At 33.0% G+C, this 26,662-nt stretch overlaps 2 protein-coding genes across 13 annotated transcripts; both read left to right on the top strand.

Annotated features, from left to right (window-relative positions):
* Nucleotides 1-5,055: 5,055 nt before the first annotated feature.
* On the top strand, nt 5,056-14,217 carry LOC123905880 (eukaryotic peptide chain release factor GTP-binding subunit ERF3A-like). 11 transcript variants are annotated; one of them, XM_045955709.1, is made up of 18 exons: nt 5,056-5,208; nt 6,637-6,678; nt 6,773-6,835; nt 6,987-7,034; nt 7,178-7,267; nt 8,209-8,320; nt 9,294-9,339; nt 9,463-9,534; nt 9,743-9,805; nt 9,919-10,073; nt 10,163-10,227; nt 10,863-11,013; nt 11,127-11,232; nt 11,330-11,465; nt 11,972-12,036; nt 12,122-12,286; nt 13,558-13,630; nt 13,721-14,217. In XM_045955709.1, the coding sequence occupies exons 1-18, from the start codon at nt 5,205-5,207 to the stop codon at nt 13,756-13,758; spliced, it is 1,494 nt and encodes a 497-aa protein (XP_045811665.1). In that variant the 5' UTR covers nt 5,056-5,204; the 3' UTR covers nt 13,759-14,217. The 11 variants fall into 11 exon arrangements, with proteins under 11 accessions (XP_045811665.1, XP_045811643.1, XP_045811656.1 ...); XM_045955687.1 differs by having other exon boundaries at nt 6,773-6,853; XM_045955700.1 differs by having other exon boundaries at nt 6,770-6,835.
* A 3,337-nt stretch (nt 14,218-17,554) lies between these two features.
* Nucleotides 17,555-22,891, top strand: LOC123905871 (APO protein 3, mitochondrial-like). Of its 2 annotated transcripts, XR_006808565.1 has the most exons (4): nt 17,555-18,412; nt 19,701-20,131; nt 20,231-20,972; nt 21,515-22,891. XR_006808565.1 is itself a non-coding variant. In XM_045955644.1 (3 exons), exons 1-3 carry the CDS (start codon nt 18,054-18,056, stop codon nt 20,626-20,628), a joined length of 1,188 nt encoding a protein of 395 aa, XP_045811600.1. In that variant the 5' UTR covers nt 17,555-18,053; the 3' UTR covers nt 20,629-22,891. The 2 variants fall into 2 exon arrangements, 1 of the variants encoding a protein (XP_045811600.1); XM_045955644.1 differs by having other exon boundaries at nt 20,231-22,891.
* The last annotated feature ends 3,771 nt before the right edge of the window (nt 22,892-26,662 follow it).

Raw genomic sequence — 26,662 nt, 5'->3', positions numbered from 1 at the left:
TTCTTTTCCATGGCTACAACAGTGTTGGTGTTTAGTGCAACAATATTGGTGAACATCAAGTTAGATAAGAACAAATGGACTTCAAGCTTGACTTATTGTGCAGCATTCTTTCCTGTCAGCATATTTGCAATGATGCAGTTCTCTTTATATGTTACTATGAAAGGATGTGTGGTGACAGTCTTTAGGAAACTAAAGAAGATTGTTCCTCGTTTCTTACTCAAGCATATCAAAAGGAGCAAGAGAAATAGACTATGAGATATTTGATGTTTAAGCATTTTCAGCCATAATTTCTTTTGGTTGAGTACATTTGGCTATATAACATTTTGCTTTTTCTACCATTAGATAAATAAGAACATACTTTCTCCGTATATGGTTATGCATTTCTTGTGATTTGTGGTAAAAAAAAATTAACAAATACACATTTCCATCATAGCAGCCAAGAATTGAACTGAGGTAGTGATCAGTGTAGTTAAACGCATCAACAAGCGCAATTGCATTAGGACGAACCTATCCAAACATTTTATTAGTAAATTTCATGAGGTAAAAACCTACGTACTAGATGTGACCTATGGATTGCTATCATTTAGGACAAACCTGTGAATACAAGGATCTGAGCTGGTCATTGGCCCAGTGAACCCTGTTTGGGAGTGATGCAACCAGTAGAAAAAAAATCACCATAATGCTTACGAAGATGAAACAAAGCATAAATGCTACAAAGAATTTGTAATTGCTGTTTCACTCCCTTTCCTTGTGTTCCTTGTTAAATTATCAAATAAAGGACATGAAAATAATTCATTTTGACCCAATTGCACGATTTTGGCACTCATTGAATCATCAAATAATTATATGCTAATAAACTTAAACGGGCTAACCGTGTACCATGTGTGGTAGCACGTATTTTAATCAGACTTTTTCAGATTGCGCTAAAAAGTCATACAATAAGAATTAGATGTTTTCTATCCCGACCTTTTGCCTTTCTTTTCTATCTTCTGAATTTCCGTTTTTGCCCTTGGGGGTAATTTGGTTTGTACGAACCGAATTTTTTTGTCATGCTCAAAAAATTCGGTTAATATAAACCGAAATTTTGTGTTCCAATTTTTTTTCTAGATTTCCTGCATAAATTCAGCATGAGACCCTCAACTTCCACAATTTATTTGAAATACTAAACGATGTTCGATTTGTGTAAACGACCACTCGTTGGAAAGCTTAGGGTGTCAAGATTACAAATATAATTTTTGTTTTGAGGGTTAACTATCCAATTGGTTCAGTTTGACCAAATAATGGGTACTGGTACAAAAACAAAGTAGAAATTTTTCTCAAACTTGTAGGTAGATTTTCTCATACTATACTTAATGAAATTTAACAATTCCGGTGTCAATCCTGTAGTAAATTTTGTATTCTTTACACTAGATTAAAAATCATTAGCATACGAGTTATATTCAGAGAGATATGCTAAATTTACCACGGGTAGTTCTACACGAATTTTCACATGAATCTTTCTTCTTTTCTTAACATTTATGTTATTTCGGTTTATATAAACCAAATTTTTTTTTCCATGTTTAAAAATTTCGGTTTGTATAAACCGAAATAAGTTGGCCAAATTTTTTCAAACCGCAAGGGGCAAAATGAGATTTTTGGGGGTATAAAAGAAAGGCGGGGGTCGAGAGAGAAAACATCTAAGAATCAGGCTAATATTTTAATGTTTAGGTCTTATATATATTCAGGTTTGGCGAGCGATCCCAAGCAGGTTAGTCCATTTTAACAGTTCTACCTCAAAAATCAAAACTTTTGTATTTTATAATTATTTAAAACAAGAATAACTTTTTTTAATAAAAATTGTTGCTATAAAATATTTGGGACCGTTGTAATGGTACTATTTAATGTTGTTTGTTAGTTTGACTATGGATTATCCATTAAGACTTCTACGCAGATTTATTGTGGGGAGACCAGTTTGACGAGCGATTTCTTAATTACTGGATACTAATGTTGTTTTAGTGCTTTGTATTTAGCTCCTACTTTTATTTGTTCTTTTTTGTTTGGATTAATATTTTCTTTTGATTTTTGTGTTTAGCTTCGATTTTTATAGTCTTATAAAATCCGATTTTAGGTTTAATCCACCCTTGCGAAGCACGGGTCACACCCTAGTTAATATCAAATGGGAGACCCTCCTACCTTAAGTTTAAATTTAATGTTGATGGAGCTGGTGGCGGAGCAAAAAAAATAGTGTGGGTGGAAAAAAAAATTATAATATATAAATGACTTAATCGTATTTTTGGTTTTCTATTTTATCAAACTCAAAAAAATAGGTTCTATTTTAAAATCGAACTTTTTGGTCTCTCTTTTCATATTTTGCAATTTTGGTCTCAATTCATAGTTTTACTCTAAAAATTGTGATTTTTAGCGTCATATAAGACGATTTATTGTCTCTAACATTAAATCTAAAGATGAAATATCTCATTTAAAATCAAAATTCACATTTTTATGGCATTAAAAGTCGCTACTTTTATGGCGAAATAAATGAGTTAGGAATAAAATTGCGACAAATATGAAAATAGGGGACTTAAAAAATTAAATATTAATTAAACATTTTTTTATGTCATTTCATATTTATATATATGTTTGTACCGGGTAAAAGAGATCAAGCCCAACGAACAGCCAGGGCCCACTCTAGCACCATGTCTCAATCCTTGAGCCTTGTGCTTGGAGGGCCGTGGACCGGGCGACCAAATAAGGGCCCAATACATTCAGGCCCATTACAATATTGATACTAGCCCATAATCCATAAGGCCTTATAGGCCCAAAATGCCTAGTTGGCTCAACTCGCCCGTTAGGCCAAATTCACCCACGATGCAGCCAGTCGAACCCCACTACTCCATAATCTTGGAACGTGGGAAATGGGGGCTTCAAAGACAAAAACTAACTACCTCTAAGGCCTATAAATACCTCATCCCTTGGCCATTACAAGGTACGTTCCAAATTAATACTAACCAGAGCAATATACCTATTCGATTATCCATCACTGAATCAACCTCCCTAGTTCTTTAGCAGGAACAATGTTTAATTGCTAATTTTATCCAATACTATAAACTCAATTAGTTATCGACAAACAAAGTCTTAGTATCTATTACCAATATATTAAAATCGATTACCACCAAAGTTACTAATTTATCCTTATTACTTTAAACCACGTTACAAGTTTTATATCATTCATTGTAATTTTACTAAAAAAAAATATAGAAAGATGATACGCTTAAAAATAGGAACAAAACAGATTATAGTTAGCAACAAAACAGAATAATCTATACATAAAAATAGGAAAAGAATACAGAAAAAATAAGAAGAAACCCCATAAAAATAGGAATATAGAAATAAAAAAAATACTCTATAAAAAAGAAATATAAACAATATTTTTCATCAAAAAAAAAAAAAGAAAAGAAACATAAACAATTTTTTTTTATAAACGAAACATAAACAATATTACTACAAAGTTTACTACTAACCATTAATAATAATATTTACTTAAAAAAACATTAATAATAATATAATAAAGTTAATTAATTTCAAACTTACTACATTACCCTAAATATTTATAATAAAATTTTTAATTTTTTATTACAAATATAAACGAGACCATTATTTGTCACTGAAACAAACCATTAATAATAATATATTAAAGTTAATTAGTATCAAACTTACTAAATTACCCTAAATATTCCTAATAATTTTTTTAAGTTTTTATTAAAAATATACACGAGACCATTATTTATCACCGAAACAAAAAAAAATTGAATAAATAAGTTTACAAGAATTAATTAACACAATAATTCTAATTATATTTTAATAATATTTTAATTAACACAATAATTCTAATTATATTTTGATTCGGAACTCTGACGGGGCGTGGGTGCACGGTTTTGCTGGAAATACAGGCTTTTTGAATATCCTTCGTGCGGAATTATTGACAGTGTACCATGATTTAGTTTTGGGTTGGGAGCTGGACATTAAGGATTTGTGGTGCTATTCTGACTCCAAAATTGTGATTAAGTTGTTATCTAATTATGTAAATGAGTGGCGCCACTATGCAGCGATTATCTATAACCTGGAGCTCGCAATCCTGAAACTTATTTTCCTATGACTGTTCCGCCGAATGAAATGAGTCTTCTCCTCTTGCTAGCTGATGCTAGTGAGACTATTTTTTCTTAGATAATTTTCTTTTTATCTTTTCATTTTTTCTTCATCTTGTACCAAAACTCAAATATGATGCGAGTCTTTAAACTAGTTATAAAAAATAATTGGCTTAAATGCAGTTTTGGCCCCCCAAGTTTCACAATTGCTTGATTTTGGTCCCCCACATTTTAATTGCTTGATTTTAACCCCCTAAGTTTCACAATTGCTTGGTTTTAGCCCTCCAAGTTTCAATTGCTCGATTTTGGCCCCTCAAGTTTACCCCCTTTTGCATTTGCTAGCCCCCCGTTGAATATTTTGATTAAAAATTGGTTATGTGGCATTTTAAAATTAAATAAGTATTTAAAAATAAATAAATAAATTACAAATTGTTTTTTAAAAACTAAATTATAATTTTTTTTATTATTATATATAGTTTGTAAAATAATTTTGTTATATAAAAAAGTAAAAAAAACATTTTATGAATTATTTTTTAAAAACTTTGTAAACTTTTTTTTAAATAAAAAATAATTATTAAACTTTTTATTAAAAAAACAATTTTTAATACATTTTTATAAAAGCAAATATTATTATTTTTTAATTAAAAAATATTTTTAATTTTTTTAAAATGTCACATAAGCAATTTATAGTCAAAAAAGTCAACGGGGGGCTAACAAATGCAAAATAGGGTAAACTTGGGGGGCCAAAATCGAGCAATTGAAACTTGGAGGGCTAAAATCAAGCAATTGTGAAACTTAGAGGGTTAAAATCAAGCAATTGAAATGTAGAGGGCCAAAATCAAGCAATTATGAAACTTGAGGGGCCAAAACTGCATTTAAGCCAAAATAATTTAATAAAAAAAACTACCACCGAAAAAAGAAGAAAAAAAAAAGAAAGAAAAAGATTGGAATATTGTTGGCATACATAAACTTACGCCTCTTTGTTTTGGTGTTTAACTGCGTGCTCCACGAAACCCTTGCAGCGCAGCGCAGCAGCAGTATCATTCTTTTCAGATTCTCGTGATTTTCTTCTACCATACCATGGGTACGTTTTCTTCATCTTACATCCTATCCTATACCGATTTATTATCCTCTTTTATGCAATTAACTTCATTCATTTCTTCCCCATCAAAGTTATATGTTTCATTTTAATCCGTTATAGATAGATTACTTAGATCTTAGCTTTATCAATCGTTGATCGTTCAATATGACTTCGTTTTGCTTGCTATGGTTTCATTCCTGCTTCATTTCTAGTGATTGCAATTCCTTGTGCGTTTGTTAATAATTGGGCATGTGATTTTCACTTTGCATGATTCTGCTCTGTTCACACAAAGTGTTATACTGTGTTTTTTGTTATATTACTCTACTTGTAGTTACAAAAAAGTAAACGATAATCATCAGATGCAAATACAAATTCAACATCCCTAAAAACAAAAAGATTATTGTGAGTTGCATGTTATGGTGGTTGTCTTTATTAGGGCTGTGACTTGATTTATAATTTTTTTTTGTCTTTATTCGTGTGATGTTACATCTAAATTACAACTGCATAAACAGAGAAAAAACAGAATTTTTTTCGGGAAGTTGCTCAATTCAACGACCAAGTTATGGGTAGTCTTAAATTTGTTTAGCACGAGTTTTAGTTTTGTCCTCCAATGTTTTTGATTCTTTTCCATTTTCTCTCCGTTTTCTCAATGTTTTAAAAACCGGACCGGAGATTGAACCGGTGAGACCTCCGGTTCACGGTTTAACCGGTTGAACCGCTAATGAACCGGATAGCTAATACATATAAATATAGTATTAAAGAATAAATAATAATGGTATGTCTAATATATTTAATAATTATTTTTTATTTGGTTAAAAAGAAGAGTAGAGAAAAAAGAAAAGTAGCCTTCTTTTATAATATTTTGGGCTATTAATTTTAGTTAGATGGCTTCTCCTTATGCCCCCGTGTTTCTTTTCGGCCCCTAAAACACACGAAAATATTCGGTTTCTAGAAACCGAAGTTTTTTGAAGTGTAAAATTTACACTAAAAAAACTTCGGTTTCAAGAAACCAAATTTTTTCGCGTGTTCTAGGGGCTGAAAAGAAACACGGGGACTAAAGAGAAGCTTTTAGTTAGTTTTGTTGACCCAAAAGCCCAAATAAAAGTTATAACCCTGGAATTGAAATTTCCTTACTCACTCCTATTATTACACAGCCTCTCTATCTTCTCTCTTCTTCTCTCTGTTACGATTTCTTTCTTTTTTCTGTATTTTCTTTCTTTCCTCTCTCTATTTATCCAGATTGGTTCTTTTCTTTCTTTGTTGCTTAGGAAAATATAAATTACAATTCCTTTTGATTCCATCAAACTCGAGAAAATAAAAATTTAAAACAATTTTATTGCTTTTCGTTAATTCAATCAAAAGCATTTTCTTGAAGGTTTTAAGGAATCAGGGGAATCGGAGGTAATGTTTTTATGTTTGTTTGGATGGTAGATCTTGAGGAGGACATTCGTTCTTTACAGCTTGACTCAGCAGGTAATCCATAGGCTAATTTTTTTTTTTACTATGTATTTGTGGCTGTGTATGATTTTTTCAATTTTTCTATCCAATCTTGATTGTTTTAAAGCAGAAGACATTAATGGGGTGGTAAATCCAGAGGATGAAAAGCCAGATGTTGATAAGATGGATGAAGGTTTGTTGTCAGGAAGTGGTTGGTTCTGTGTTTTTTTTTTGCCTTCCATTTTCATGTTTACATTTTCATTGTTGATTGTTTTATTGGTTACTTCTGTAATAAGTATAACTTAACGAGGGAGATATGAGAGATTTCAATTTGACTGTTTCAGATCCAAAGCAGGAGGTTCAGGCTCAGTCCGTTGAGGCCGAGCCAAAAGGTATTGAAATGTTTTTGGTTTTCTAGTATGTCATAGCGCATGTATTGCACATTTATATTGTTGTTTTGAAGTTAGACTACTCAATGCCAATTAAGATATCAACATCTATTTTCATGTCCTCACTCCATGACTTTGATTTGTAGCCAAAGTTAAGGAAATTCTTTCCGTTCAAGATGAAGAAGATGAGCTGATGAAGAAAAGGCACTTGAATGTTGTGTTTATTGGGCATGTTGGTAAGTTGATGAATAGCACATGGTTGCTATACCAGTATAATATATAGGTTAACAGGTTTCCTTTTTTGTCTTTTATTCAGCTTTTATCACTGTTCAACTTCAATTAAATTGGTCAAGATTATGGTCTTTCATCACTATCATCAGTGCATTATAGGCTTGTATTTGAATGTCCATTGATTCAACTGCATATCAAATGAATTTTAGATTTTGGTCATTGACTACTAGAGGGGTTACCGTTGTTGCCTCTCTTTACCTGTTACTGCCCTCTGAATTTGGATGGTGGGTTTTCACTCCTCACTTGTTATTCATGTGGCAGTTCACCTATAATCTGTATATGTCTAGTAACTTGTTTGGTTTGATTAGTTTGGGAGGATAATCAATTTTTTATGATGTTTCTGAAATATACTAAGCCAACCCCAAACACAGAATAAAGTTGCTTTGAATAGGTATGCACATATTATTAAACATGTGAGGAAAAATAAAAGACTTATGGTAGTAAGAGAGGAGAGGTGGAAGGGAATATGTGTGGGGGATTTGTTGTAATTGCCTGGATATGTGGCAGCACGGGAGACAAGTCTGGGAGGTGTGAGTTCAGTTTGAAAAAAAAAAAAAAAGCTTAAAAGAGGGCTGAGGGAGGACAGCAGGGAGAACTGCATAAAGAAGAGGTGTTGGGGATGAGGATTGTGTAAGTTGTAAGGAGCTAGTCTCCTATCTACCATTTGTCTAATATAAGAATAAGGACTCAGTTCCTGTTACTTTCTTTTTTCATATGGCGATTCATTTGTCTCAGGATTAATCTACAATTCATTGGCTATTCAAGTAGTATGGGTCTTTAACAGATTTTAAAAGCAGCTTTTCTCGCATGGTCTGTGTTCCTGTGTTCTTTCAGTATAATGTTGTTCTAGAGGTGATTTTTTATTTATTTATTCTTCTTGCTCTAGATGCTGGCAAATCTACAACTGGAGGTCAGATACTTTTCCTCAGTGGGCAAGTTGATGATCGAACTATCCAAAAATATGAGAAAGAAGCTAAGGACAAAAGTCGAGAAAGCTGGTTAGTACTTTGTATCGCAATTGTTATATTATCCAAATTCTGCTTTCTTCATCATCATTTGTTTGCTGCAACTTAGGGTCTTAATTAATGTAGTTGGCAGGGTACTGCACTGACCGGGTTGAATTATCACGATTTAGAAAGTCGTAGAATTTGTGTTGGACTATTGATAATTACCGAATTTGAGAGTATAATCTAATAAATTTTAATGGGATGATACATGTTACTTAGAATGTCCAATAGTTTTCTACCTTTGGTACAAAGGTGTCATGCCATCATAGGACAGTAACATTCAAACTCCGGTCTCAAGCCGCAGTTCGAAGGATTTGATACCATTTTCAGATTGAGATGAGAAAAATATTTGCTGAGTTGCTTAAAGAAGCCCTCAGCATTAGCAATCATGACATACACACACAAGCTTTAAATTTTAATATAGGAAAGTTCATAAATTATGTTGCTGTTGTTTGCTTTCAAACATGGTTCTCTATTACGTAGACAATTACTTTGCATTTTCCAGTAGTTTATAAATTTAGAGCAGTATCATTAATTAAAATTTCAGTATTTTATTGTGTTTGTAACTATTGGACTCCTAATTGAAGCATGGCTACATGGCTTTGTGTCAATGTTTCTTAGCTTCTTTGTTGTATGTATTTTGTATATTTCACTTAAACAGTGCAGCTGAGGTGCACAAACTATGAAAATGTGTGATGCCGCTAATTTGGTTTTAAATTTATTATATATTTTTTTTTAATAGAGCAGGTTTTTCCTCTTTTTGTTAGGGGGATTGAACTCTTCTAAGGTGACACTTTGCTTTAGAGTGTAAATTAAGTAATATCAACCTGTTTGAGATTACTTAATTTAGTCTCAACTCACTTTAGCGCAGCCAAATCTTGTTGGGAGAGGGGATGGAACCTTTTAGCTTAGTTAATATAATTGATACTAATATCAAGTTAATGATTTGAAATTTATATGCCAGGTACATGGCCTATATTATGGACACAAATGAGGAGGAGAGAGTTAAGGTATAAATAAATTCGCGGATAACATTTAATTGCTTTATCCCATTTAATGTAGATCTCCACTTTTGGTTAACCACATGAATTTGATTTGGACTCATAATGAGAGTGAAGTTGTGATAATTACAGGGAAAGACTGTTGAAGTTGGAAGAGCACATTTTGAGACAGACACAACAAGGTTTACCATTTTGGATGCACCTGTGAGTATATGTATTGCTTGATTCTCCTCAGATCAGTTTTCTGTGTCTCGGAATGCATATTCTGTTGCGTAATAATAGTTTCCTGTTTTTGATTGATTATTGCGAACTTTCTCTGTCTAAAAGTCTGTCATAGTATCTTTGATTTTAAACAGCATCATTTTATGCTAATGTAGCAAACATTTAATATTAAATTATATTGTTTATGCAGGGCCACAAGAGCTATGTTCCTAATATGATCAGTGGTGCATCTCAAGCTGATATTGGAGTGTTGGTAAGTTGATATGTGACACTCATTCTGTTTCTTGAATTTCAGTATATGATTCATCACAAGCATTTGATAATATGTTTGTCTTTTCCTTTCCGTGATCTATGCTCATCAATCAGGTAATTTCTGCTCGGAAGGGAGAGTTTGAAACTGGATATGAGAGAGGTGGACAAACTCGTGAACATGTCCAGCTTGCAAAAACATTGGGTGTGACTAAGCTGCTTGTGGTTGTCAATAAAATGGATGATCCTACAGTAAACTGGTCAAAAGAAAGGTTAGAGCTCTCTCTCTCTCTCTCTCTCGCTGCCTGTATGAGCTTATGTGGAATTGTAAAGAGATAACTTACTGGTGGTGTTCTATTAGGTATGATGAAATTGAGTCAAAGATGATTCCATTTCTAAAGCAATCAGGATACAATGTAAAGAAAGGTATCTTCTGCCTTTTATATGCTGAAGAATGTGGGAACTTATTATTTTGCTTGTCTGTTTATTCTTTTTAGATGTTGGTGTAAATGATAAATAGTGGGTGGGTTATGTTGCTTTAACACTGGGAGCATGACCGGGATGGTAAACTGTCTACCACCGTAGTTCACTCCTAAAAATTTCTTATTCTCGTCTAGAGGGGTGGCGAATGCTGTGTTTGGTGGATGCTCCAGAGCTTGGGACATGTTGAAGATTGCTGAAAGGTTGATAGTTTCTTTGTGCACTGAGATGCATACATGATGTAGACCTACTATTAAGTTCTCAAGGGATGGATACATGATGTAAACCTACTATTATATGGGAATGAAAAGAAGCTCTCTTTGCTTTTAGGAAAGTAAGGATTGTGATCTGATAGTATTTAGGTCGTGCAAAGGCTATCCTTTTCCCACCCTGCAAGTTCTTGTGTGGGATTTGAAAAGATTATAAAAGGATTCCAAAGTGTCTTTTTTTAAAAATCATTTCCTACCAATAATTCCATTTTTTTTTTGACAAAACCAATAATTTCATATTTTGTGCACGCCTTTTCCCGGTTTAACGGATTATGCAAATAGACTTAGTTTAGTAATTGTTTTATTTAACAGATGTCTCATTTTTACCAATATCGGGGCTCATGGGTTTAAACATAAAAACTAGATTGGATAAAAGTCTTTGTTCATGGTGGGATGGACCTTGCTTATTTGAATCCCTTGATAGTATTGAAGTTCCTATGGGAGATCCCAAAAGTCCTTTCAGGTACTGCATTTTAAACATTTTGTTGCTTCCTTTTCCCTCCTAGAGGTCCTTTATAATTCTTTATTTTTAAAGTTCAACTTTTGTTTTTTTGTGATTGAACTTCTCATGTGCAGGATGCCTATAATTGACAAATTCAAAGACATGGGAACTGTTGTTATGGGCAAAGTGGAATCTGGTACTATTAGGGATGGAGATTCCCTTTTGATCATGCCAAATAAGGTAGTCTTTTTAGTGTGTTGTGGGTTTTGTCCTTCCGTTCTTTCGTCTGCTTTTTCCTATTTGTTGAACTAGGTGACAACGGTACATTATTTTGCAGGATCATGTAAAAGTTGTTGCTATATATATCGATGAAAATCGGGTTACACTCGCTGGACCTGGTGAAAATTTACGGGTTCGATTATCTGGCGTTGAAGAAGAAGACATATTGTCTGGGTTCGTCCTGTCTAGTGCTGGTGAGGAGTTTTTTTTCTACCTCATTAAATTTTGCCGCATTTGAAAGATGCATCCCAACAATAGTACATTTTAGAAGTTATTGGAGAAGTTTTATTAAGAATGTGTTATAGAAAGCATAATTAAAAAACAATTTTGATGCAACGCGTAAAAGCTAGTTTATTTTGGAAGTATTTCATTTCTTTTTCTGATATGAAAAGTTAATCCTCCTAGTATGCCATGACAATTAGCCTAACTAATATACTATGACCTCAGTTCCCATTCCAAACAATTTCAAATTGTATTGTTTTGTTTGGATTTGAAATTTACCCATAAATTTATAATGGGTTTAAAAAATTGATTTGATCATAATGATTCCAGACGGTGACTGAAGGACCTTTTCCTACCATAAACGTGCTTCAAGTACTACTCAATTAAATATCGAGACCTATGTCATTTATGTTGAGATCCATGTGCTGTATGGTGGTTCTTACGCAGTTTTTGACTTTTTGTTTTCCCCTTTTTGCAGCAAATCCAATATCAACAGTTACTGAGTTTGTTGCTCAGTTGCAGATCCTTGAATTACTGGACAATGTGTGTATCCTCTCTTTTTTGCATTTGGAAGTTAGCAGTAGTTTCTATTGTCAAAGAAACTAACATCTTTATATAAATTCTGCAGGCTATTTTTACTGCTGGATACAAAGCTGTTCTGCATGTCCACTCTGTAGTTGAGGAATGTGAGATTGTTGAGCTATTGCAACAAATTGATCCAAAGACAAGGAAGCCTATAAAAAAGAAAGTTCTCTTTGTAAAGAATGGCGCTATTGTATTATGCCGTGTTCAGGTACATTTTTTACATCACAAATCTGGAAGCTAATTTGTATCTTTTTTTTATTGGTGGCCAATCTTTTGTTTGACACTAAATTGGTGGACAATATTAAAAGATGCAATGTCACAGTCACATTACCCTAATGTTATGCAGATAGCTGTTATATTCTGTTAGCGGAATCAGTTGTTAGTTAGTATTCTTCTGTCACTCTAGAATATTGTGTAACTAGACATATTGTACCTCTAATATTGATTCGGTGAAGTAATTCCTCGTAGACCCCAAAAGCTAGCTGATGGGGTGAAGGTTGTTCACTTGTTCCCACTTATAACCTCTATTTAGGTCATATCACTATCTAATGTGGGACCTTTGCGCTCAGGACTGGGACATTTGCTGGTGGCCCAATGGATCCATGATGGCTATATTACCATCATAGGATTTGAGTTTCGGTCTAATTCAACCCGATATGCTAGCTTGTGGGGCAAGTGTTGCCTTCGTTGCTGACAATTGTGAGCCGACCACCTCCTTAGTGAATTGTCATCTTGGAAAAGTTGGATGACAAGATATTCTTGGCTTGGAAACAGGTAGAAAATGCTCCGAAGGGACACACTGTCCACCATTTTGTCGCGAATCAAGCCATTCCTATGTGATGTCTATCAGTTCTTCAAAAAAAAAAAGTGATGTCTATCAGAAGATGATTACGATGTAGGTTGCATCAACCTGTCATACAAAAATTGTGAGCAACAGGACCAACTGTTGCCCAATGGTTACAGTCACCACTTTCATCTACCATTAGGCTGTCTGCCATGATCTTGGTGGTTTTACTGTTGACCCTTTCCGTGAACCTGTGCTATTTGTCACCCCAAGTTTCCCTTTTTATTACATTGCTGACTTGCTGTAGGTGGGATTCCCAGGGCTATGATAAGACTTCTACTTCATCTAGAATGTGCAGAATAGCTCTGTAGTCTTAGAGAGAAATGCTTTCATCGTTAAACCTAGTTTTTTTTTTTCTTTCCCTTTCTTCTTCATCTGGGCCTTGCTAATTAGTGCCCAAAGGTATTTGTTGAGAAACCTAGAGATAAACATTATTTAATGAATAGTATGGTACTTGATATGTTAGCCTTAAAAAGTTTATATTTTTCATTCAGTACTTTTCATTTTATAACCCTTAACAAGTACCTCAAGGGTACTCGTTCACATTTCTGTTATTTATTTATTTATTTATTTGTTTATTTATTTATTTATTTATAAGTGCTTATTTTCATCCTGTTTTTGTGATGTGCTTGCAGGTTAATAACGTGATATGTGTTGAGAAGTTCTCTGATTTTCCACAACTAGGGAGGTTCACTCTTCGCACTGAAGGTAAGGATTATGACGATTGTTCAACTTGCAAATGTATTTATGATATTTATTTATATATGTTCAAGCTGTATGACATACTCTGTTCTGCAGGAAAAACTGTTGCTGTGGGGAAAATCACTGCTCTCTGAGTTGGTAAATTTTTTGACGTGAGGTACAAAATATTTCATATGCATTGTTGACATGTTCTTGCTTTTAATGGTCAACTTTGTAAGGCTGTTCATCTGGGGATTTGGATTCCCTAAAGTCATATTTTCCTACATTTCCTACATTTAGGCAAAACTTTAGGGTATTTTTGTCATTACAACACACATAAATGCACTTAGATATGCAATATTTTCTTTCTTAGTTAATATTTGTTTGAATGTAGATGAATTTAGAGAGATCAAATGTAGAGAATCCAAATCCATCTGGTTTGGATTTCCATGGTTTGATGATCCTAGTATTTACTTTTCTTTTTTTGTTAATTTTGAAGTTAATTAGAAGAACTTTCTGTTGTCTTTCTCTTTTGTATCTAGATATATTGTTTGATCTGGAAATGGACTTGCAAATGGTTGAGCCTAAAATATCAAATATTTTGTTTTGCATTATGTTCCGATCGTCGTGTCTATAGATTTGTTTTGCATTATGTTACGGGAATAGACTAGGAAATGAATTTGCTAATACCACTTGGTCGCTTGCATGTGAACAGTCAGTTTTAATTTTTGGTTCTGGACTTTGTTTTTTTCAAATTAACTACGACTAATCGTGTATAACATTATAGAGGAATTACCATCAAAATCATAATATTACTGAAAATAAAGAATGAAAAAATTGAAGAGTTGGGTTTAGCACTTACATCAACAGTTGTTTAGCTTCAGCAAATTAAAAAAATAGTTGTGTTTAGCTTCCCATAGCTTCAAACCAGAGGAATGATAGCTTCTTATAGCTTCGAAACAACGGTGTCATTACACAATTATTTCATAGTTGTGAATTTCAATATGAATTTGCTCAACTTGACTAGTTACTAAGCGTCTGTTTGGTTTGGAGTTTCACAACCCCAAACGTGAGTCTTCCTTCTCCGAACGTGATTCTGGCAGTTTCTGGTTTGTTTGGCTAAAAGCAAAATTGATTCTCCTTTACACGGTTTACTGCCCAGACGTGAGTAATTTGGAAGCCACAATTTGGAGCTTCCACGTCAAAGCAGAATCGAATCCAAGCTATTAATTTTCAGTCACATGTATACTTACCTAACTACCCCTAACTTCTTCTTCTTCAATTTCCTCCTCCACTGAACATCTTCAAGCTTGAATAGTGAGGAAAATAAGCAGATCTGATGGAAAATAAAAATGAAAGTGGAAGATGAAGAGAAATAGTGAGGAAAACAGTCAATTTCATAGAATCTTCGACAAAAACAAGGGATTTTGCCAACAAGAAAGAGGAAAGAAAAGGTGTTGGTGGGTCTAATGTTGTTGTAGCCAACAATAAAGTTCTTGAAGAAATACACAGGTTGAGAAATTTCAGAGACAAAGTTGAGAACGAGGGAGATGAAAGATGGAATTTTTAAGTTCTATCATTTCATTGGAATTGGAAAGATTAATTAAAGAGTCATTTTTATTTTTTTTATTAATCAAAATTTAGGTTCTAGAGAATTCTTTTACGTAAAATAATAAAATCCATGTATTGAAATAATAAATTATATTTACTTATTTAGTTTTAAATATACACATACTGATTGTAAAAAAAAAATATATACACTTATACCCTTTTTTTTTGGTATTACACTTATACCCATTTTGGTAATTATACATTCAAAATCAATTTTAATTTCAAATATCCAAACAACATGAATTGGTCAGAATCACTTTTGTACTAATACATCCAAACATAAATCAATTTACATTCAACTCACTTTTAATCAAAATCAATTCTGTCAAACTCAATTCTATCAAACTCAATTCTGACCACCGCTAAACCAAACACATACTAAATCATTTAACTAAAAAAACATTTCAAGACAAATGAAAGAATTATAATACAGCATGTTCAAACATCATTTCAACCACTCATCCTGATTCCACCCTAGTTACTAAATCATATAGAGCAATTGAATCTAAACAACATCATGCCATAATAATCAAGGAAGTGTGAACTACATATGCATTTAAAGTGGATAAATAAGACTGAATAATATAGTAAAATAACAATCTGAAGTGATAACTAAAAAGATATACACATAGTCAAGGATAACAATGTGAATTGTGAACTAACTAAAAGTTCCAAATTCTCACTTCAAAAGATAAAGGGGTCGAGAAATTTCATGAAATGAAGAAGGGGGTGAGAAATTTCATGCCGATTGAAAAGAGACGGAGGTAACTGGTGTTGATATGAGACGAAAGATGAGAGAGACGGTGGTGAAAAGAAGAGACGGCGACAATATTTTTATTTTTGTTAATGACTTATTTTTGTTAATGATAAGAGGCGATGTATTTGATAGATGCAGTCTCTTTGAGAACTCAGGATTTGTTTCCCCATCCCCTTGACTCTATCTTGTTTGGTTTAGCTATTAACTTTTTTGTTCTCAACAAGAAGGATCATCTAATTAATTAGACTCAATTGAAGCAAGTTTTGTTGGATGGTTTGTCCTTACTCTCTCTTGAAAATTTAAGACAAAGGGTGTCTATAAAAGATTCGTAATAGCAGTAGATTTTTTCGAATTAATTTTTCCTATCACGATGCATCTCATCGTAGCATGATATGTGCTCAGCAGATTTTCTTCAATTTTTGGTTTTTTATGTAATTTCTTCTATTCTTATTTCTTCCTCAATTAACTTAATTCCTTAGATCTTTTCCATACTTTTGGCTCGTAAAAACTAATTTGGAAAACATTATATAAATTTATGTCATCAACAACCACAAAGGGAATTGTGTGGCTGACTATTCTCACTATGATGTTGGAGGTGATGCGATACTGGCTGAGTTGCGAGCTATTCAGATTGGACTTGAATTTTTTCGCAGCAAAGGTTATAATAATATTGTTTGTGAGAGTTATAATTTTTTCCGAATTCGTTGGACCGTTAAGAAAAAAAGTTGTTGAACTGATGAAGGTTGGACGAGATAATACCTTCCATGTTTATGTTACAAACATCCTTCACATTATAGATGCTCTGCATGAGACCGATAGCATTACTCTAGTGCATGTTCTTATTGAACAAAATTTATGCGCTAATTTTATGGCAAAAAATGGATCACATTTGAAGTACTCTGCCCACTAAATTTGCCCTGCCTGATTTAGAGTCCATCATTTTAAGAGATAAGCTTAGAACTTAGCTTATACTTATGGGAAATTTTATGGTACACCTATCAACTTTCAATGTACCGGTATAATAGATCACTAAATTACTAGATAAATGAATATCTTTTCGAAATAAATCATTTTTCTATTATTTAAAATATTATAATAACTAAATACTATTTATCAAAATTGTAAAAAAAAATAAAATTTTATATTTTTTTTAATTTTTTATCACTCATAATAGTTACAGTATTATTGAATTTTTTGAGAAGAAAATGTAAAAATGTTAGCATAATGCTTATAAAACAATAAAATCATGTTTTTTTTCTTATGAAATCATCATTTATGAAATATAATAATCGACAAATAGTATTTTAATACATAAAATAATAGTTAATTTAGTAATGATTTGATCTAATGTACCAATACATTCAGGGACGGATCCAGAAATTTTAACAAGTGGCATCAAAGTTATTTGTCATAAATATTTATACAACATATATTATATGAAATTTTTGTGGTTCCAATTTATTTTTTGACTGGATTGTATTGCTATTTCTTTAAAAATCAATTAAAATATTTTTTGAGAATTGTTTGAGAATTTTTTTGAGAAGAAATATTGGTTAGTAAAATTATGATAGACTAGTTTGGTTTTGTTCTTAAATCTTGAGTTGTTAATGTTAACATTGTTAAGGTTGTAAAATTGTACCTAAATGATTTGTGAATCCTAGAGAGTGTTCAATCCTCATGCTCTGATAAATATCTGGGTGTGTGCTGTCTTGGTTATTTGTTGAAGCATGAGGCTTCTGGTGTATCAGTCAAGGGGAAAATTTAGGAGCTTAAGTTAGCATGGACTCAGCTTAAGTTAGAGCTTAATTTTGTTGATGATCAACTTTAACTTTATGCTTATTAGTTGTTACAACTTAATTTTTTGGTATATAATATAATTTGCATTTTTGATTTATAAATTAAATTTTTTTTACAGCCCCCCCCCCCCCCCCCACACTACTTTTGGCCTCCGCCACTGCATACCGCCCTCTCCATCGTCAACCTCCAATCCTTCTTTCACCGCCGTCATTGATAACAAAGACACAGTCGAAGTTTAGTTCGCTCCGTTTTTCCGTCTCATCATTCTAAATCCAATGTTCAACAATGCTTCCAAAACTCATTCAATCGACTAGTTCTTCTCTCCTTCAAAGAATCACACAAACACATACAACCACACGTTTCCGTGTTTTATACTCGACTGTGTCCATTTACGATAATATTCCAAGAAAACTCAAAAAGTTTGAGAGGAAACCATTGGTAACAAGTATCAATGAACTAAAACGTGAAGGTAGAAAGAGGAGAAAGGAGAGACAAAAGGTTGATGAGATTATTTTACAATCTCCGCAAAATGGTTTATTGGTTCAGAAATTGATTCCAGTTGCTAAAGAAGTTTATGCTGCTAGATCTGAATTATTGTCTAGTGTTTCTAGACTTGTTAAATATATCGCTATTTATACATGCAGGTAATGTTATAACTCTCAACTTTTGATTTTTTTCATTTTTGTTGTTTGAGATTTTAGTATGTTTGTTACATGTAGAATTTTTATTCAAGTATGATTAGTTTGTAATGAAGCACAAACACGTACACCGGACGACTTGGACACTGACACATCAATACCGATAATAATTTGAGAAAATGATATGATTCAATGTGATCATAAGTGTCAGTGTCGTGTCCTACACTGGGACATACCTAATCCAAGGAGTGTCTGTGCTTTATAGGTAGTCAATAGTTCACTGTAGAGGCATAGAAGAGCTGCCGGTGGGATGCTATTGGAACTTTATAGTAGAGTGGTTTGCTGAATAGTTCAGAAAAATGAGTGAATAGGCAAATTGATCATAGGAATTGTAAGGTTAAAATTGCGTCTAATTTTGTAGAATTGGCAAATACATACTTGAAATAGTGGAGTGTAGGTCAAAATAATCCCTATGTTAACTTTTATATTGTCAGGGACTATGATACGATATGTTAACTTAGGGTCCTTTTCGATTGACTTATTTTTGAGCTTATGCAAAACAGCTTCTGCAAATAAATAAGCTTTTATGCAATATTATAAATTTTTCAAGGTAGTTTATGAGAAAAAACCTTATAAAGATACAATTTTTGTTAGTGAAAACTTAGGAATTAACATAAAACTTTATTTATTTGCATAAGCTATTTTTATAAGCTAAAAAATGAATCAAATCCAAACAGGCCCTTACTGTGGTTCATCCATGCTGATCCCACATCAATGTACCACACCAACGACTAATTTGTTTATGAATTTAGGTCTCTCATTGACTAATTTGTTAATAATTAGTTCCCAATTGCAGTTACTGGCAAATTTGTCCCTAATATGTCCTAAATTTCATAGGCAAATTAGTCTCTAATAAGCTCACACTGATGTGGTGGGATCAGCGTGCAATATATCTCCGATTAGCGTGCCATGCCATAGTCTCTAAGACATTAGTTAATGGAAGGATCATTTTGAATGACTTATTACAATTTCAGAGATGTATTTGCCTGTATTTGCCAATTTCCAAAAATGAGGGACTATTTTGACCGATGCAGCATTTCGAGGTCCAACCTGCCTGTTCACTCTTTAGAAAATACGTTGTTAATGTTGTATTAAGTATATTTTAGGTATTTCCTTCTAATATAGGGATATAAATGTTGAATTTTAATGTTTAGTTACTTTAAGCTTTAGATGCTTAAACTTACTAGGGATTTTTGGATATACATTCTAAGTTGATATTTTGGATTCCTTGCAGCATATGTGGAGACGTTCATGTTGGTGATCCACCACATCAAATTAAAACATGCAATGTTAGAGGAAGCTTGTCCAGCAAAGAACACAGTTGGGTCAAAGGAGGTATTGAACACGTTCTGCCTCACGTAGAGTCATTTCATCTGTATGATAGAATTGGGAGGGCTGTTTCACATAATGAAATGCTTCAAGTGGACCGAATTCCAGCAATTGTTGAATTGTGTATCCAGGCAGGTATCGACATACCTGAGTACCCTACCAGGAGAAGGACCTTTCCTGTTTACTGTGTTGCTGGTCGGATAATCGATTTTGAGAAAAGATTTCCTAAAGAAATTTCCCTTGAAAAAGATATAGATGAATATGGACTTCCATATCAAAAAAAGAGATTGGATGAAGACACTAATTCTATGGAAATGCATTGTGATGACATCCAAGGTTAATGAACACGTACTTTTTCTTCTGTCATTCTATATTTATTCGCAACATACATATTATCCTGTCAACTCAGCTAACTATGTCTGCGCTTCGTTGCAGCTGTCGCTGTCCGAGGCATGAAAGCCTGGAAGAAAATGTGCACAGGAGCTTCAAAACTTATGGAGACATATGCTGTCCAAACTTGTGGATATTGTCCAGAGGTACAGGTGGGACCTAAAGGCCATAGAGTGCGAAATTGTCAAGCATACAAACACCAGATGAGGGATGGACAGCATGCTTGGCAGGAGGCTACAATAAATGATTTTGTACCTCCAGTATATGTCTATCATGTTCAAGATCCGCCTTTGGTAAATGAGTTGAAAAGGTACTATGGTATGTTGCCTGCAGTTGTTGAGCTATTTTCACAGGCTGGGGCTCCGGTGGAAAAGAATTATGCACATACAATGAGGGTAGATGTAGTAGTCCCTGAAATGGACGAGGAAAAGTGGGTTGTTTAGCGCGATGGGTTGAATGACTTTCCATGTGTGAAGGAACCATTTGGACATTGGAAGAGTCTAATTAAAAAGTAAGATTTAATTTAGTTCAAATTGTAACTATTTTCTATGCTGGCAAAGATAGAGGCATATTGCTGCTACTACAACCAAAGAAAACTGTAGGCTATAGGATTAGTTTAGTATTTTTCTGGTGTACAAAAGGCAAAGAGATAGTTGATGATGCACTGAGTAAGGAGGAAAAGATGGCTTTCTTGCCAAGTACTTGTATTACTAGTAGAAAAGCAACTCCTAGATTTGCATTAACAGTAACCAGTTTCTGGTTCCAGCTCCATCAATTTCTCAAAATGGTATATCCTCTATTTTTTCGTAAATATTTTTTGCTTGATTGCTTGAATATACCTTGGTTATGTTGAGTGAATGATTGTTACTATTCTGTTTCTGAAACTCTGAATTTGATGCAGTAGTAATTTGTTTAAGCTATTTTTGTGTCATTTGCTGTAATTTCTTCCATTTCCATTAGTCAGTTGATTTGCTGTGCTGGTGTGGCAAAGGATGTTATTTATTTAGTTCAGTTTCAGTTGCAGAACCTAACAAAAGAATTGGCCCATTGAGGTCGCATATAAAGCATTGTCCTTATGTACAGAGTTAGAGTTAGCTATTGATCACTCTCAGCAACCCCCTCTCTTTACTCTTCTTCTGCATTGACTAGATTGGTTTTCTTACCCAACTGATCATGCTTTAGAGTTTAAACTCTCGATATTAGCATTGAATTCCTGAGCCGCAAAAAAAAAAAAAACTTCATCGATCAATTAAATAAGCTCATTACTATATTCTTCTCTGTCCATATTGATTAACCCAATAGGAGTTTGATTAGTTTTATTGATGGCAGATTCCACAAGCCATCAAACTGTCATTTGAGAGATGGAAGAACGTCTCACCAAGAAGATTAATGATTCAAATTAGCTGGTTGATCAAGGTTATGTTCTTGACTTTGTTATTTGGGCAAGGAAATTTTAGAGAAATTTCAGGATCTCATAGGTTCATTTACAATGGAAGAAACTCAACCGGCAAGGACCTTTGACTTTTGGTATTCGTACTCCACAAGTTCTTCATTTTCTGATAGGCTCACAAAGGTATATTTCCCTAGAATAAATGGTGAAAAATATTTGAGGAATAGCTCTCCAAATGTGATCAATTTGTTTTGCTTGACAACCACTGATGGAAGAGCCATCTCAAAAAGATTTTGGGATGTTTATGATGATTCATATTGATGATCCTATGTCAGTTTAAGGCAAACAGGGACTGTCAATGAATATTTGGATCAAATTTGGACCCTTTTATAACCAGGTTGGAGTTGAATAAAGGGTACAGGGTCAGTAGTTTTAATCTTAGGTTTTGGAGTATGAAATTCAACTTCATGTAACTATGTTAAACTGAATTCTATTGGTTCAGCCTGACGCAAGACTATCTAAACTTGTTGAAGTAGCTAAAGCCATAAAACCAGTATATATATCCATCCATTATATTCTAAGGCCATAACTTTTAGCACCAACTCACTGCATAATTGAGCCAACACAAACTACAACAATCAACCGTTTAGTTCCCTCCAAACCAAAGATTATCAAATCAGATAAGCCTTAACCACCAGACAAGCTATATAGAACCTACTCTGCTGCTGAACCAAATGAAAGGAATATCAACTTTACCACTCATCACATTTCTAAAATTAATGCATGATTTTAGAAGTATACTTCTAGACAGGACAAACATTATTAGGGTTGTTTAACTGGTTTGAGCTTGATTACTTTGATGCGCATGTTGCCAAGAATAAAGTAAGTCTCGAGCTCTTATGATGACACCTTTCTCTGGTTCAAGCTTTTTCATACCAAAGTTTGGTGTTTCATCTTTGTCAAATACTCCATGTGATGTAATCATAGAAAATATTGACCAAGAACGGATAACATATATCAAAAAAAGAAAAAGATAAAAGATATAACGTGAACTTAAACCTATAATACTTTGCTTCTAATGGTATCATGTAGGAGAAAGTACAAAGAAATCACATCGAATGAGGAGATCTATATTTATCTGGTCACAACTTGCTCTAGTCTGCAAGTTTGCTCTATAAGGTCGACATTTCCTCCCAAGTCTGCACAAGAAGGTTTTGATCATAGAAGAAATAGGTAAACTCCATAGTAGAGTTCAATCTCCTTGAACCTTAAGCTCATAATGTTGATTGCATGAAATCCAATTTATATTTTTGGTGTATGTTTCTTTTTGCTTTCTCATTCGTCATACCATTAGAAGCGAAGTATTGTAGGTTTAAATATATGTCCTACTCCTAGCTCTTAGCTCTCTGCTATCAAACTTGAATCTACAGAGTTCCATTTAGATTTTTCAAATCGGAGCATTTCTACCAATGCTAAGTTTTCTCTTGACTCTATTCTCATGGACACAAATGTCAATGAGAAAAATGATTCTCACCAATTCAAGTTGGTTTAAAAATGGAAATGTCTTAATATGATTCGTTCTTTTCCTTGTAAAGTAGTTTATGGGAGACCTATGACTAATGAGGAGAGACACAAAATCAATATAATAGACATTCAATGTATATTGCGATCCTTCAAGTTTAACGTTGGTAACACAATGGTCCTTTATGTTTTTCTTTTCTTTTCAAATTGGTCCTTTATTTTTTAGTTTTTTTAACAAATTGGTTCTTTAAGTCATAAAATGTAGGTAAATTCTAATATGGACCACTTTATCAAGTGGTCCATGGTGGACCAGTCATGAATAACATTATAACGAATACGAATTTTATAAACTCCACCGTTTGATTGAAAGTTAATATCATATAAATCATCCATAAAAAAATTTAGAAAAATTGAAAATCATTTGATATGTTATTGAGACACATCAAGATTAACGGTTTATTAAATAACGTAAATCTTGATGGGTCTCAATAATATATCAAATGATTTTAAAAAAAATTTAAAAAATTTATGGATGATTTATACGATATAAATTTTCAATCCAACAATGAATTTCGTAAAATTCATATTCGGTAGATAATTTGTTCACCGTAGCATTAGCCATAAAATGTATTCACCATTACCCTTTTTTATTCCAATTTCACTGAAAGAGTTATGTGTCCTTATAATGCTAAGGTGGAAGATTCCAAAAGTCCTTATGACACAAAAAATGATTATTTATACTCATTTTCTTCTTCCTTCAAAATTTATACCTAATTTGATAAATGACAATTATCATTAACAACATTATAAATCAAGTAATTGATTGATTTTATTTCAAATCAAGATTCAATAATACACCTATGAACCTCTGTCTTTGGAGCAGTAAATTTGGATCTGTCACTTTAGCATTAAATGGCTACATAAACACATTTTAGAGAATTTGGATGAAAAAAGGGAAATGTAGATATTTTATGACTTAAAAGGACCAATTTGTTACAAAAAAAAAAAATAAAATTAGCGGACTAACTTGCTGAAAACATTTAACTTAAATGGCCGTTAGATGCATTTGGCCTATAATAGATGACAATAGTTGTCCTTGTTGCCAATAGGGGCCAAAATCTATTATGCATGTCTTGTGATCGAGCAAATGAACTTTGGTACCCAATCATCAAGCAGGAATAATGGGCAAAAGTCTTTAGCCTAGGTATCATGTCTTGGTTTGAATATAACTTTGAAAATGAAGATATTGAAAATACGTATGTCTTGGAGTTTGTGTTTCTATTAATGTTTTGTGGAAGGATTGTAACAAATTGATGTTTAACGAGTGCTCCAATTTTCAACAAAATTGGCTCCTTCAAATAGCTATACTAGTGCAAATGGTTTATGAAAATATTGCTAAACTTGCGGCATGGATAACTTTGGTTTCATTATTAATAAAAAATGGGAGACTCTTGCTACATGTAGCTTTAAGTTTAATGTTGATGGAGCTCATAGCAAAAGAATGACTTTCCAACTTGTGGCAGATTACTTAAAGACGCTCAAGGTAGTCTTATCCAAGGTTCTATTGAAATCTTGGTAGCAATAATTTTCATGGCGCTAAAATGTGGAGCTTACTTCATGTTATTCGTATTGCTCATTATCTCCATTTTGATCGTGTTATTTTTCAAACGGGTTCTACTTTTTAGTTGTTGTCGTTAATCGTTTTATCATCATCATCTCTTATCTCAAATCTATCATAAAAAAGAGATTCACGATTTACTACTTCTTCAATATTACGATATGCTACTATTTAATATTTTTTTTAGAGAGACCAACTAATATGAAGATTTATTAGAGCAAAAAGAAAAATATTTGATGTTCCTTTTCTTCATATATAGTTTTAGTTAATCCACATTGTAATTTTTGCATGCATTTTTGGTGTTAAATTGTGTTAAATTGGAAGGGTGTGTGCCCACCTGTTTAGGTCGTTAATTTTTCTTTTTTATTATAAAAGTAATTTATATTAATTTTTTTATTTAAATTTTATGTGGAAGAAAGTGGGAGAAATCGTTGCCAGGTGCTAAGGCATTGTTTGCTTGTTTAATAAGAAAATAGCCGACCCACTAAAAAGGATAAATGATGGACAGTCCTAATTAAGTTGTGCGCAGTTGATTCTTGCCAGCAAACTTAGCAAGAGTATGACGCCTTAAAATCTCAACTTACAAATTATTTTACTAAAATAGTAGTTAAAAGTTTAGTTTCTTGATTGTTTTTTATTTTAAAAGTTTAAAGTTCAACGATTGTTTTTGTTTTAATAAGTTAATCACTTGGTGTTTTCCTCAAGTAATAATGGTATCATAGTCTATAATAATGGTATCATAGTCTACTAGTTGAGTTTTGGATCAAGGATGTTAGGGGTGGGCATGGTTCGGTTTTTAAGGAAAACCGAACCGAATTGAACCAAACTGTTTTCAAAATTCATAATAATCGAATCGAACTGAACCGTTTGTCTTTTAACCGAACCGGACCAAACTGTTAAAATGGTTTGGTTTTATGGTTCTGAACCAAACTATAACTAACTTTTGACTAAAAAGAACTGAACTATTAAGATAACCGAACCGAACCAAACTGATAATCATGAACCGAACCAAACTGTTTCATTTTAGTTTTAAAACTGTTAGTTATGGTTCAATTTTTTTTGTTTGGTTCGATTTAATTCTACAATTCGGTTCAATTTTTGGTTTTTTTTGCCCACCCCTAAAGGATGTAGTGTCAAAGTCAATAATTTGATCGCTCTTAACCCATTATTGTGATCTCTAGTGTCTTACAATTAGTCTTAATGACTAACGTCAAAGTTGAGGTTCTGATCAAGAGAGGAAGAAAAGTAGTGTAGTGTATGAATATTAATTTGTTTTAAGAGGGTTTTGATGGTGCTTTGGAGGAACAAAAAGCGTTGTTATTGTTAGTAAAAGAAAAAAATGTGAGACTTTGGATGAGTGGGGATATGTTGCGTCAAAATAGATAATTATCCAAATCTCACACCAAGTAGTAAAACGGAGTATAAAATTATTATAAATATGAAGAGTTGGCATAAGTTTTCTTCTCTTTCTTTCAGTAAGCAAGAGATTTTATTAAACGAGGGATACTCTAACCCATTACATCGAGAGACTTGCGATTTAAGAATACAAGCAAGAAGAAAATTTACACCATTCAACTCAAATGATACATCCACACCCAAGTGGCTCGCTTAATTTCTCTATCATCTTGGCCGGTAAACAATACCCTTATTATAATTTCACTCATATCATATCATATATATATATTTGAAGCAGTCTCATTGCTATAGAAATTGATCTTTTAAAATGAATAAATAGAAGATCTTGCGTTCGAACTCTAGCTCCGCAATAAAATATAATATCACTATCAATTGAGTTATGCTCATGAAAACCATAAGTTGGAACAAGTGAAAAAATTGGAGGGAAGTTGGTAAAAAAATAAACTCCTATGTTGAACTACTAGTGTAGTGTGAATTGAAAAAAGCTTATTTAAATCCCACATTGAGGGAACACACACGTAAGTAGTGTTTA

Source organism: Trifolium pratense, linkage group LG1 (assembly GCF_020283565.1).
Source record: "Trifolium pratense cultivar HEN17-A07 linkage group LG1, ARS_RC_1.1, whole genome shotgun sequence".
Lineage (NCBI taxonomy): Eukaryota > Viridiplantae > Streptophyta > Magnoliopsida > Fabales > Fabaceae > Trifolium > Trifolium pratense.
Note: the sequence above shows the minus strand (reverse complement) of the source record. Positions and strands in the feature narration are given on the sequence as shown.

What these genes read in the sequence shown, in the direction of transcription:
- LOC123905880 (XM_045955661.1), top strand. Translation starts at nt 6,618, where the DNA reads ATGTTTGTTTGGATGGTAGATCTTGAGGAGGACATTCGTTCTTTACAG. An exon ending in TGTGTTTATTGGGCATGTTG is followed by an intron (nt 7,268 to 8,208) that starts GTAAGTTGATGA and finishes TTCTTGCTCTAG; the next exon opens with ATGCTGGCAAATCTACAACT. An exon ending in GTTCGTCCTGTCTAGTGCTG is followed by an intron (nt 11,466 to 11,971) that starts GTGAGGAGTTTT and finishes CCCTTTTTGCAG; the next exon opens with CAAATCCAATATCAACAGTT.
- LOC123905871 (XM_045955644.1), top strand. Translation starts at nt 18,054, where the DNA reads ATGCTTCCAAAACTCATTCAATCGACTAGTTCTTCTCTCCTTCAAAGA. An exon ending in ATCGCTATTTATACATGCAG is followed by an intron (nt 18,413 to 19,700) that starts GTAATGTTATAA and finishes GATTCCTTGCAG; the next exon opens with CATATGTGGAGACGTTCATG. An exon ending in GCATTGTGATGACATCCAAG is followed by an intron (nt 20,132 to 20,230) that starts GTTAATGAACAC and finishes GCTTCGTTGCAG; the next exon opens with CTGTCGCTGTCCGAGGCATG.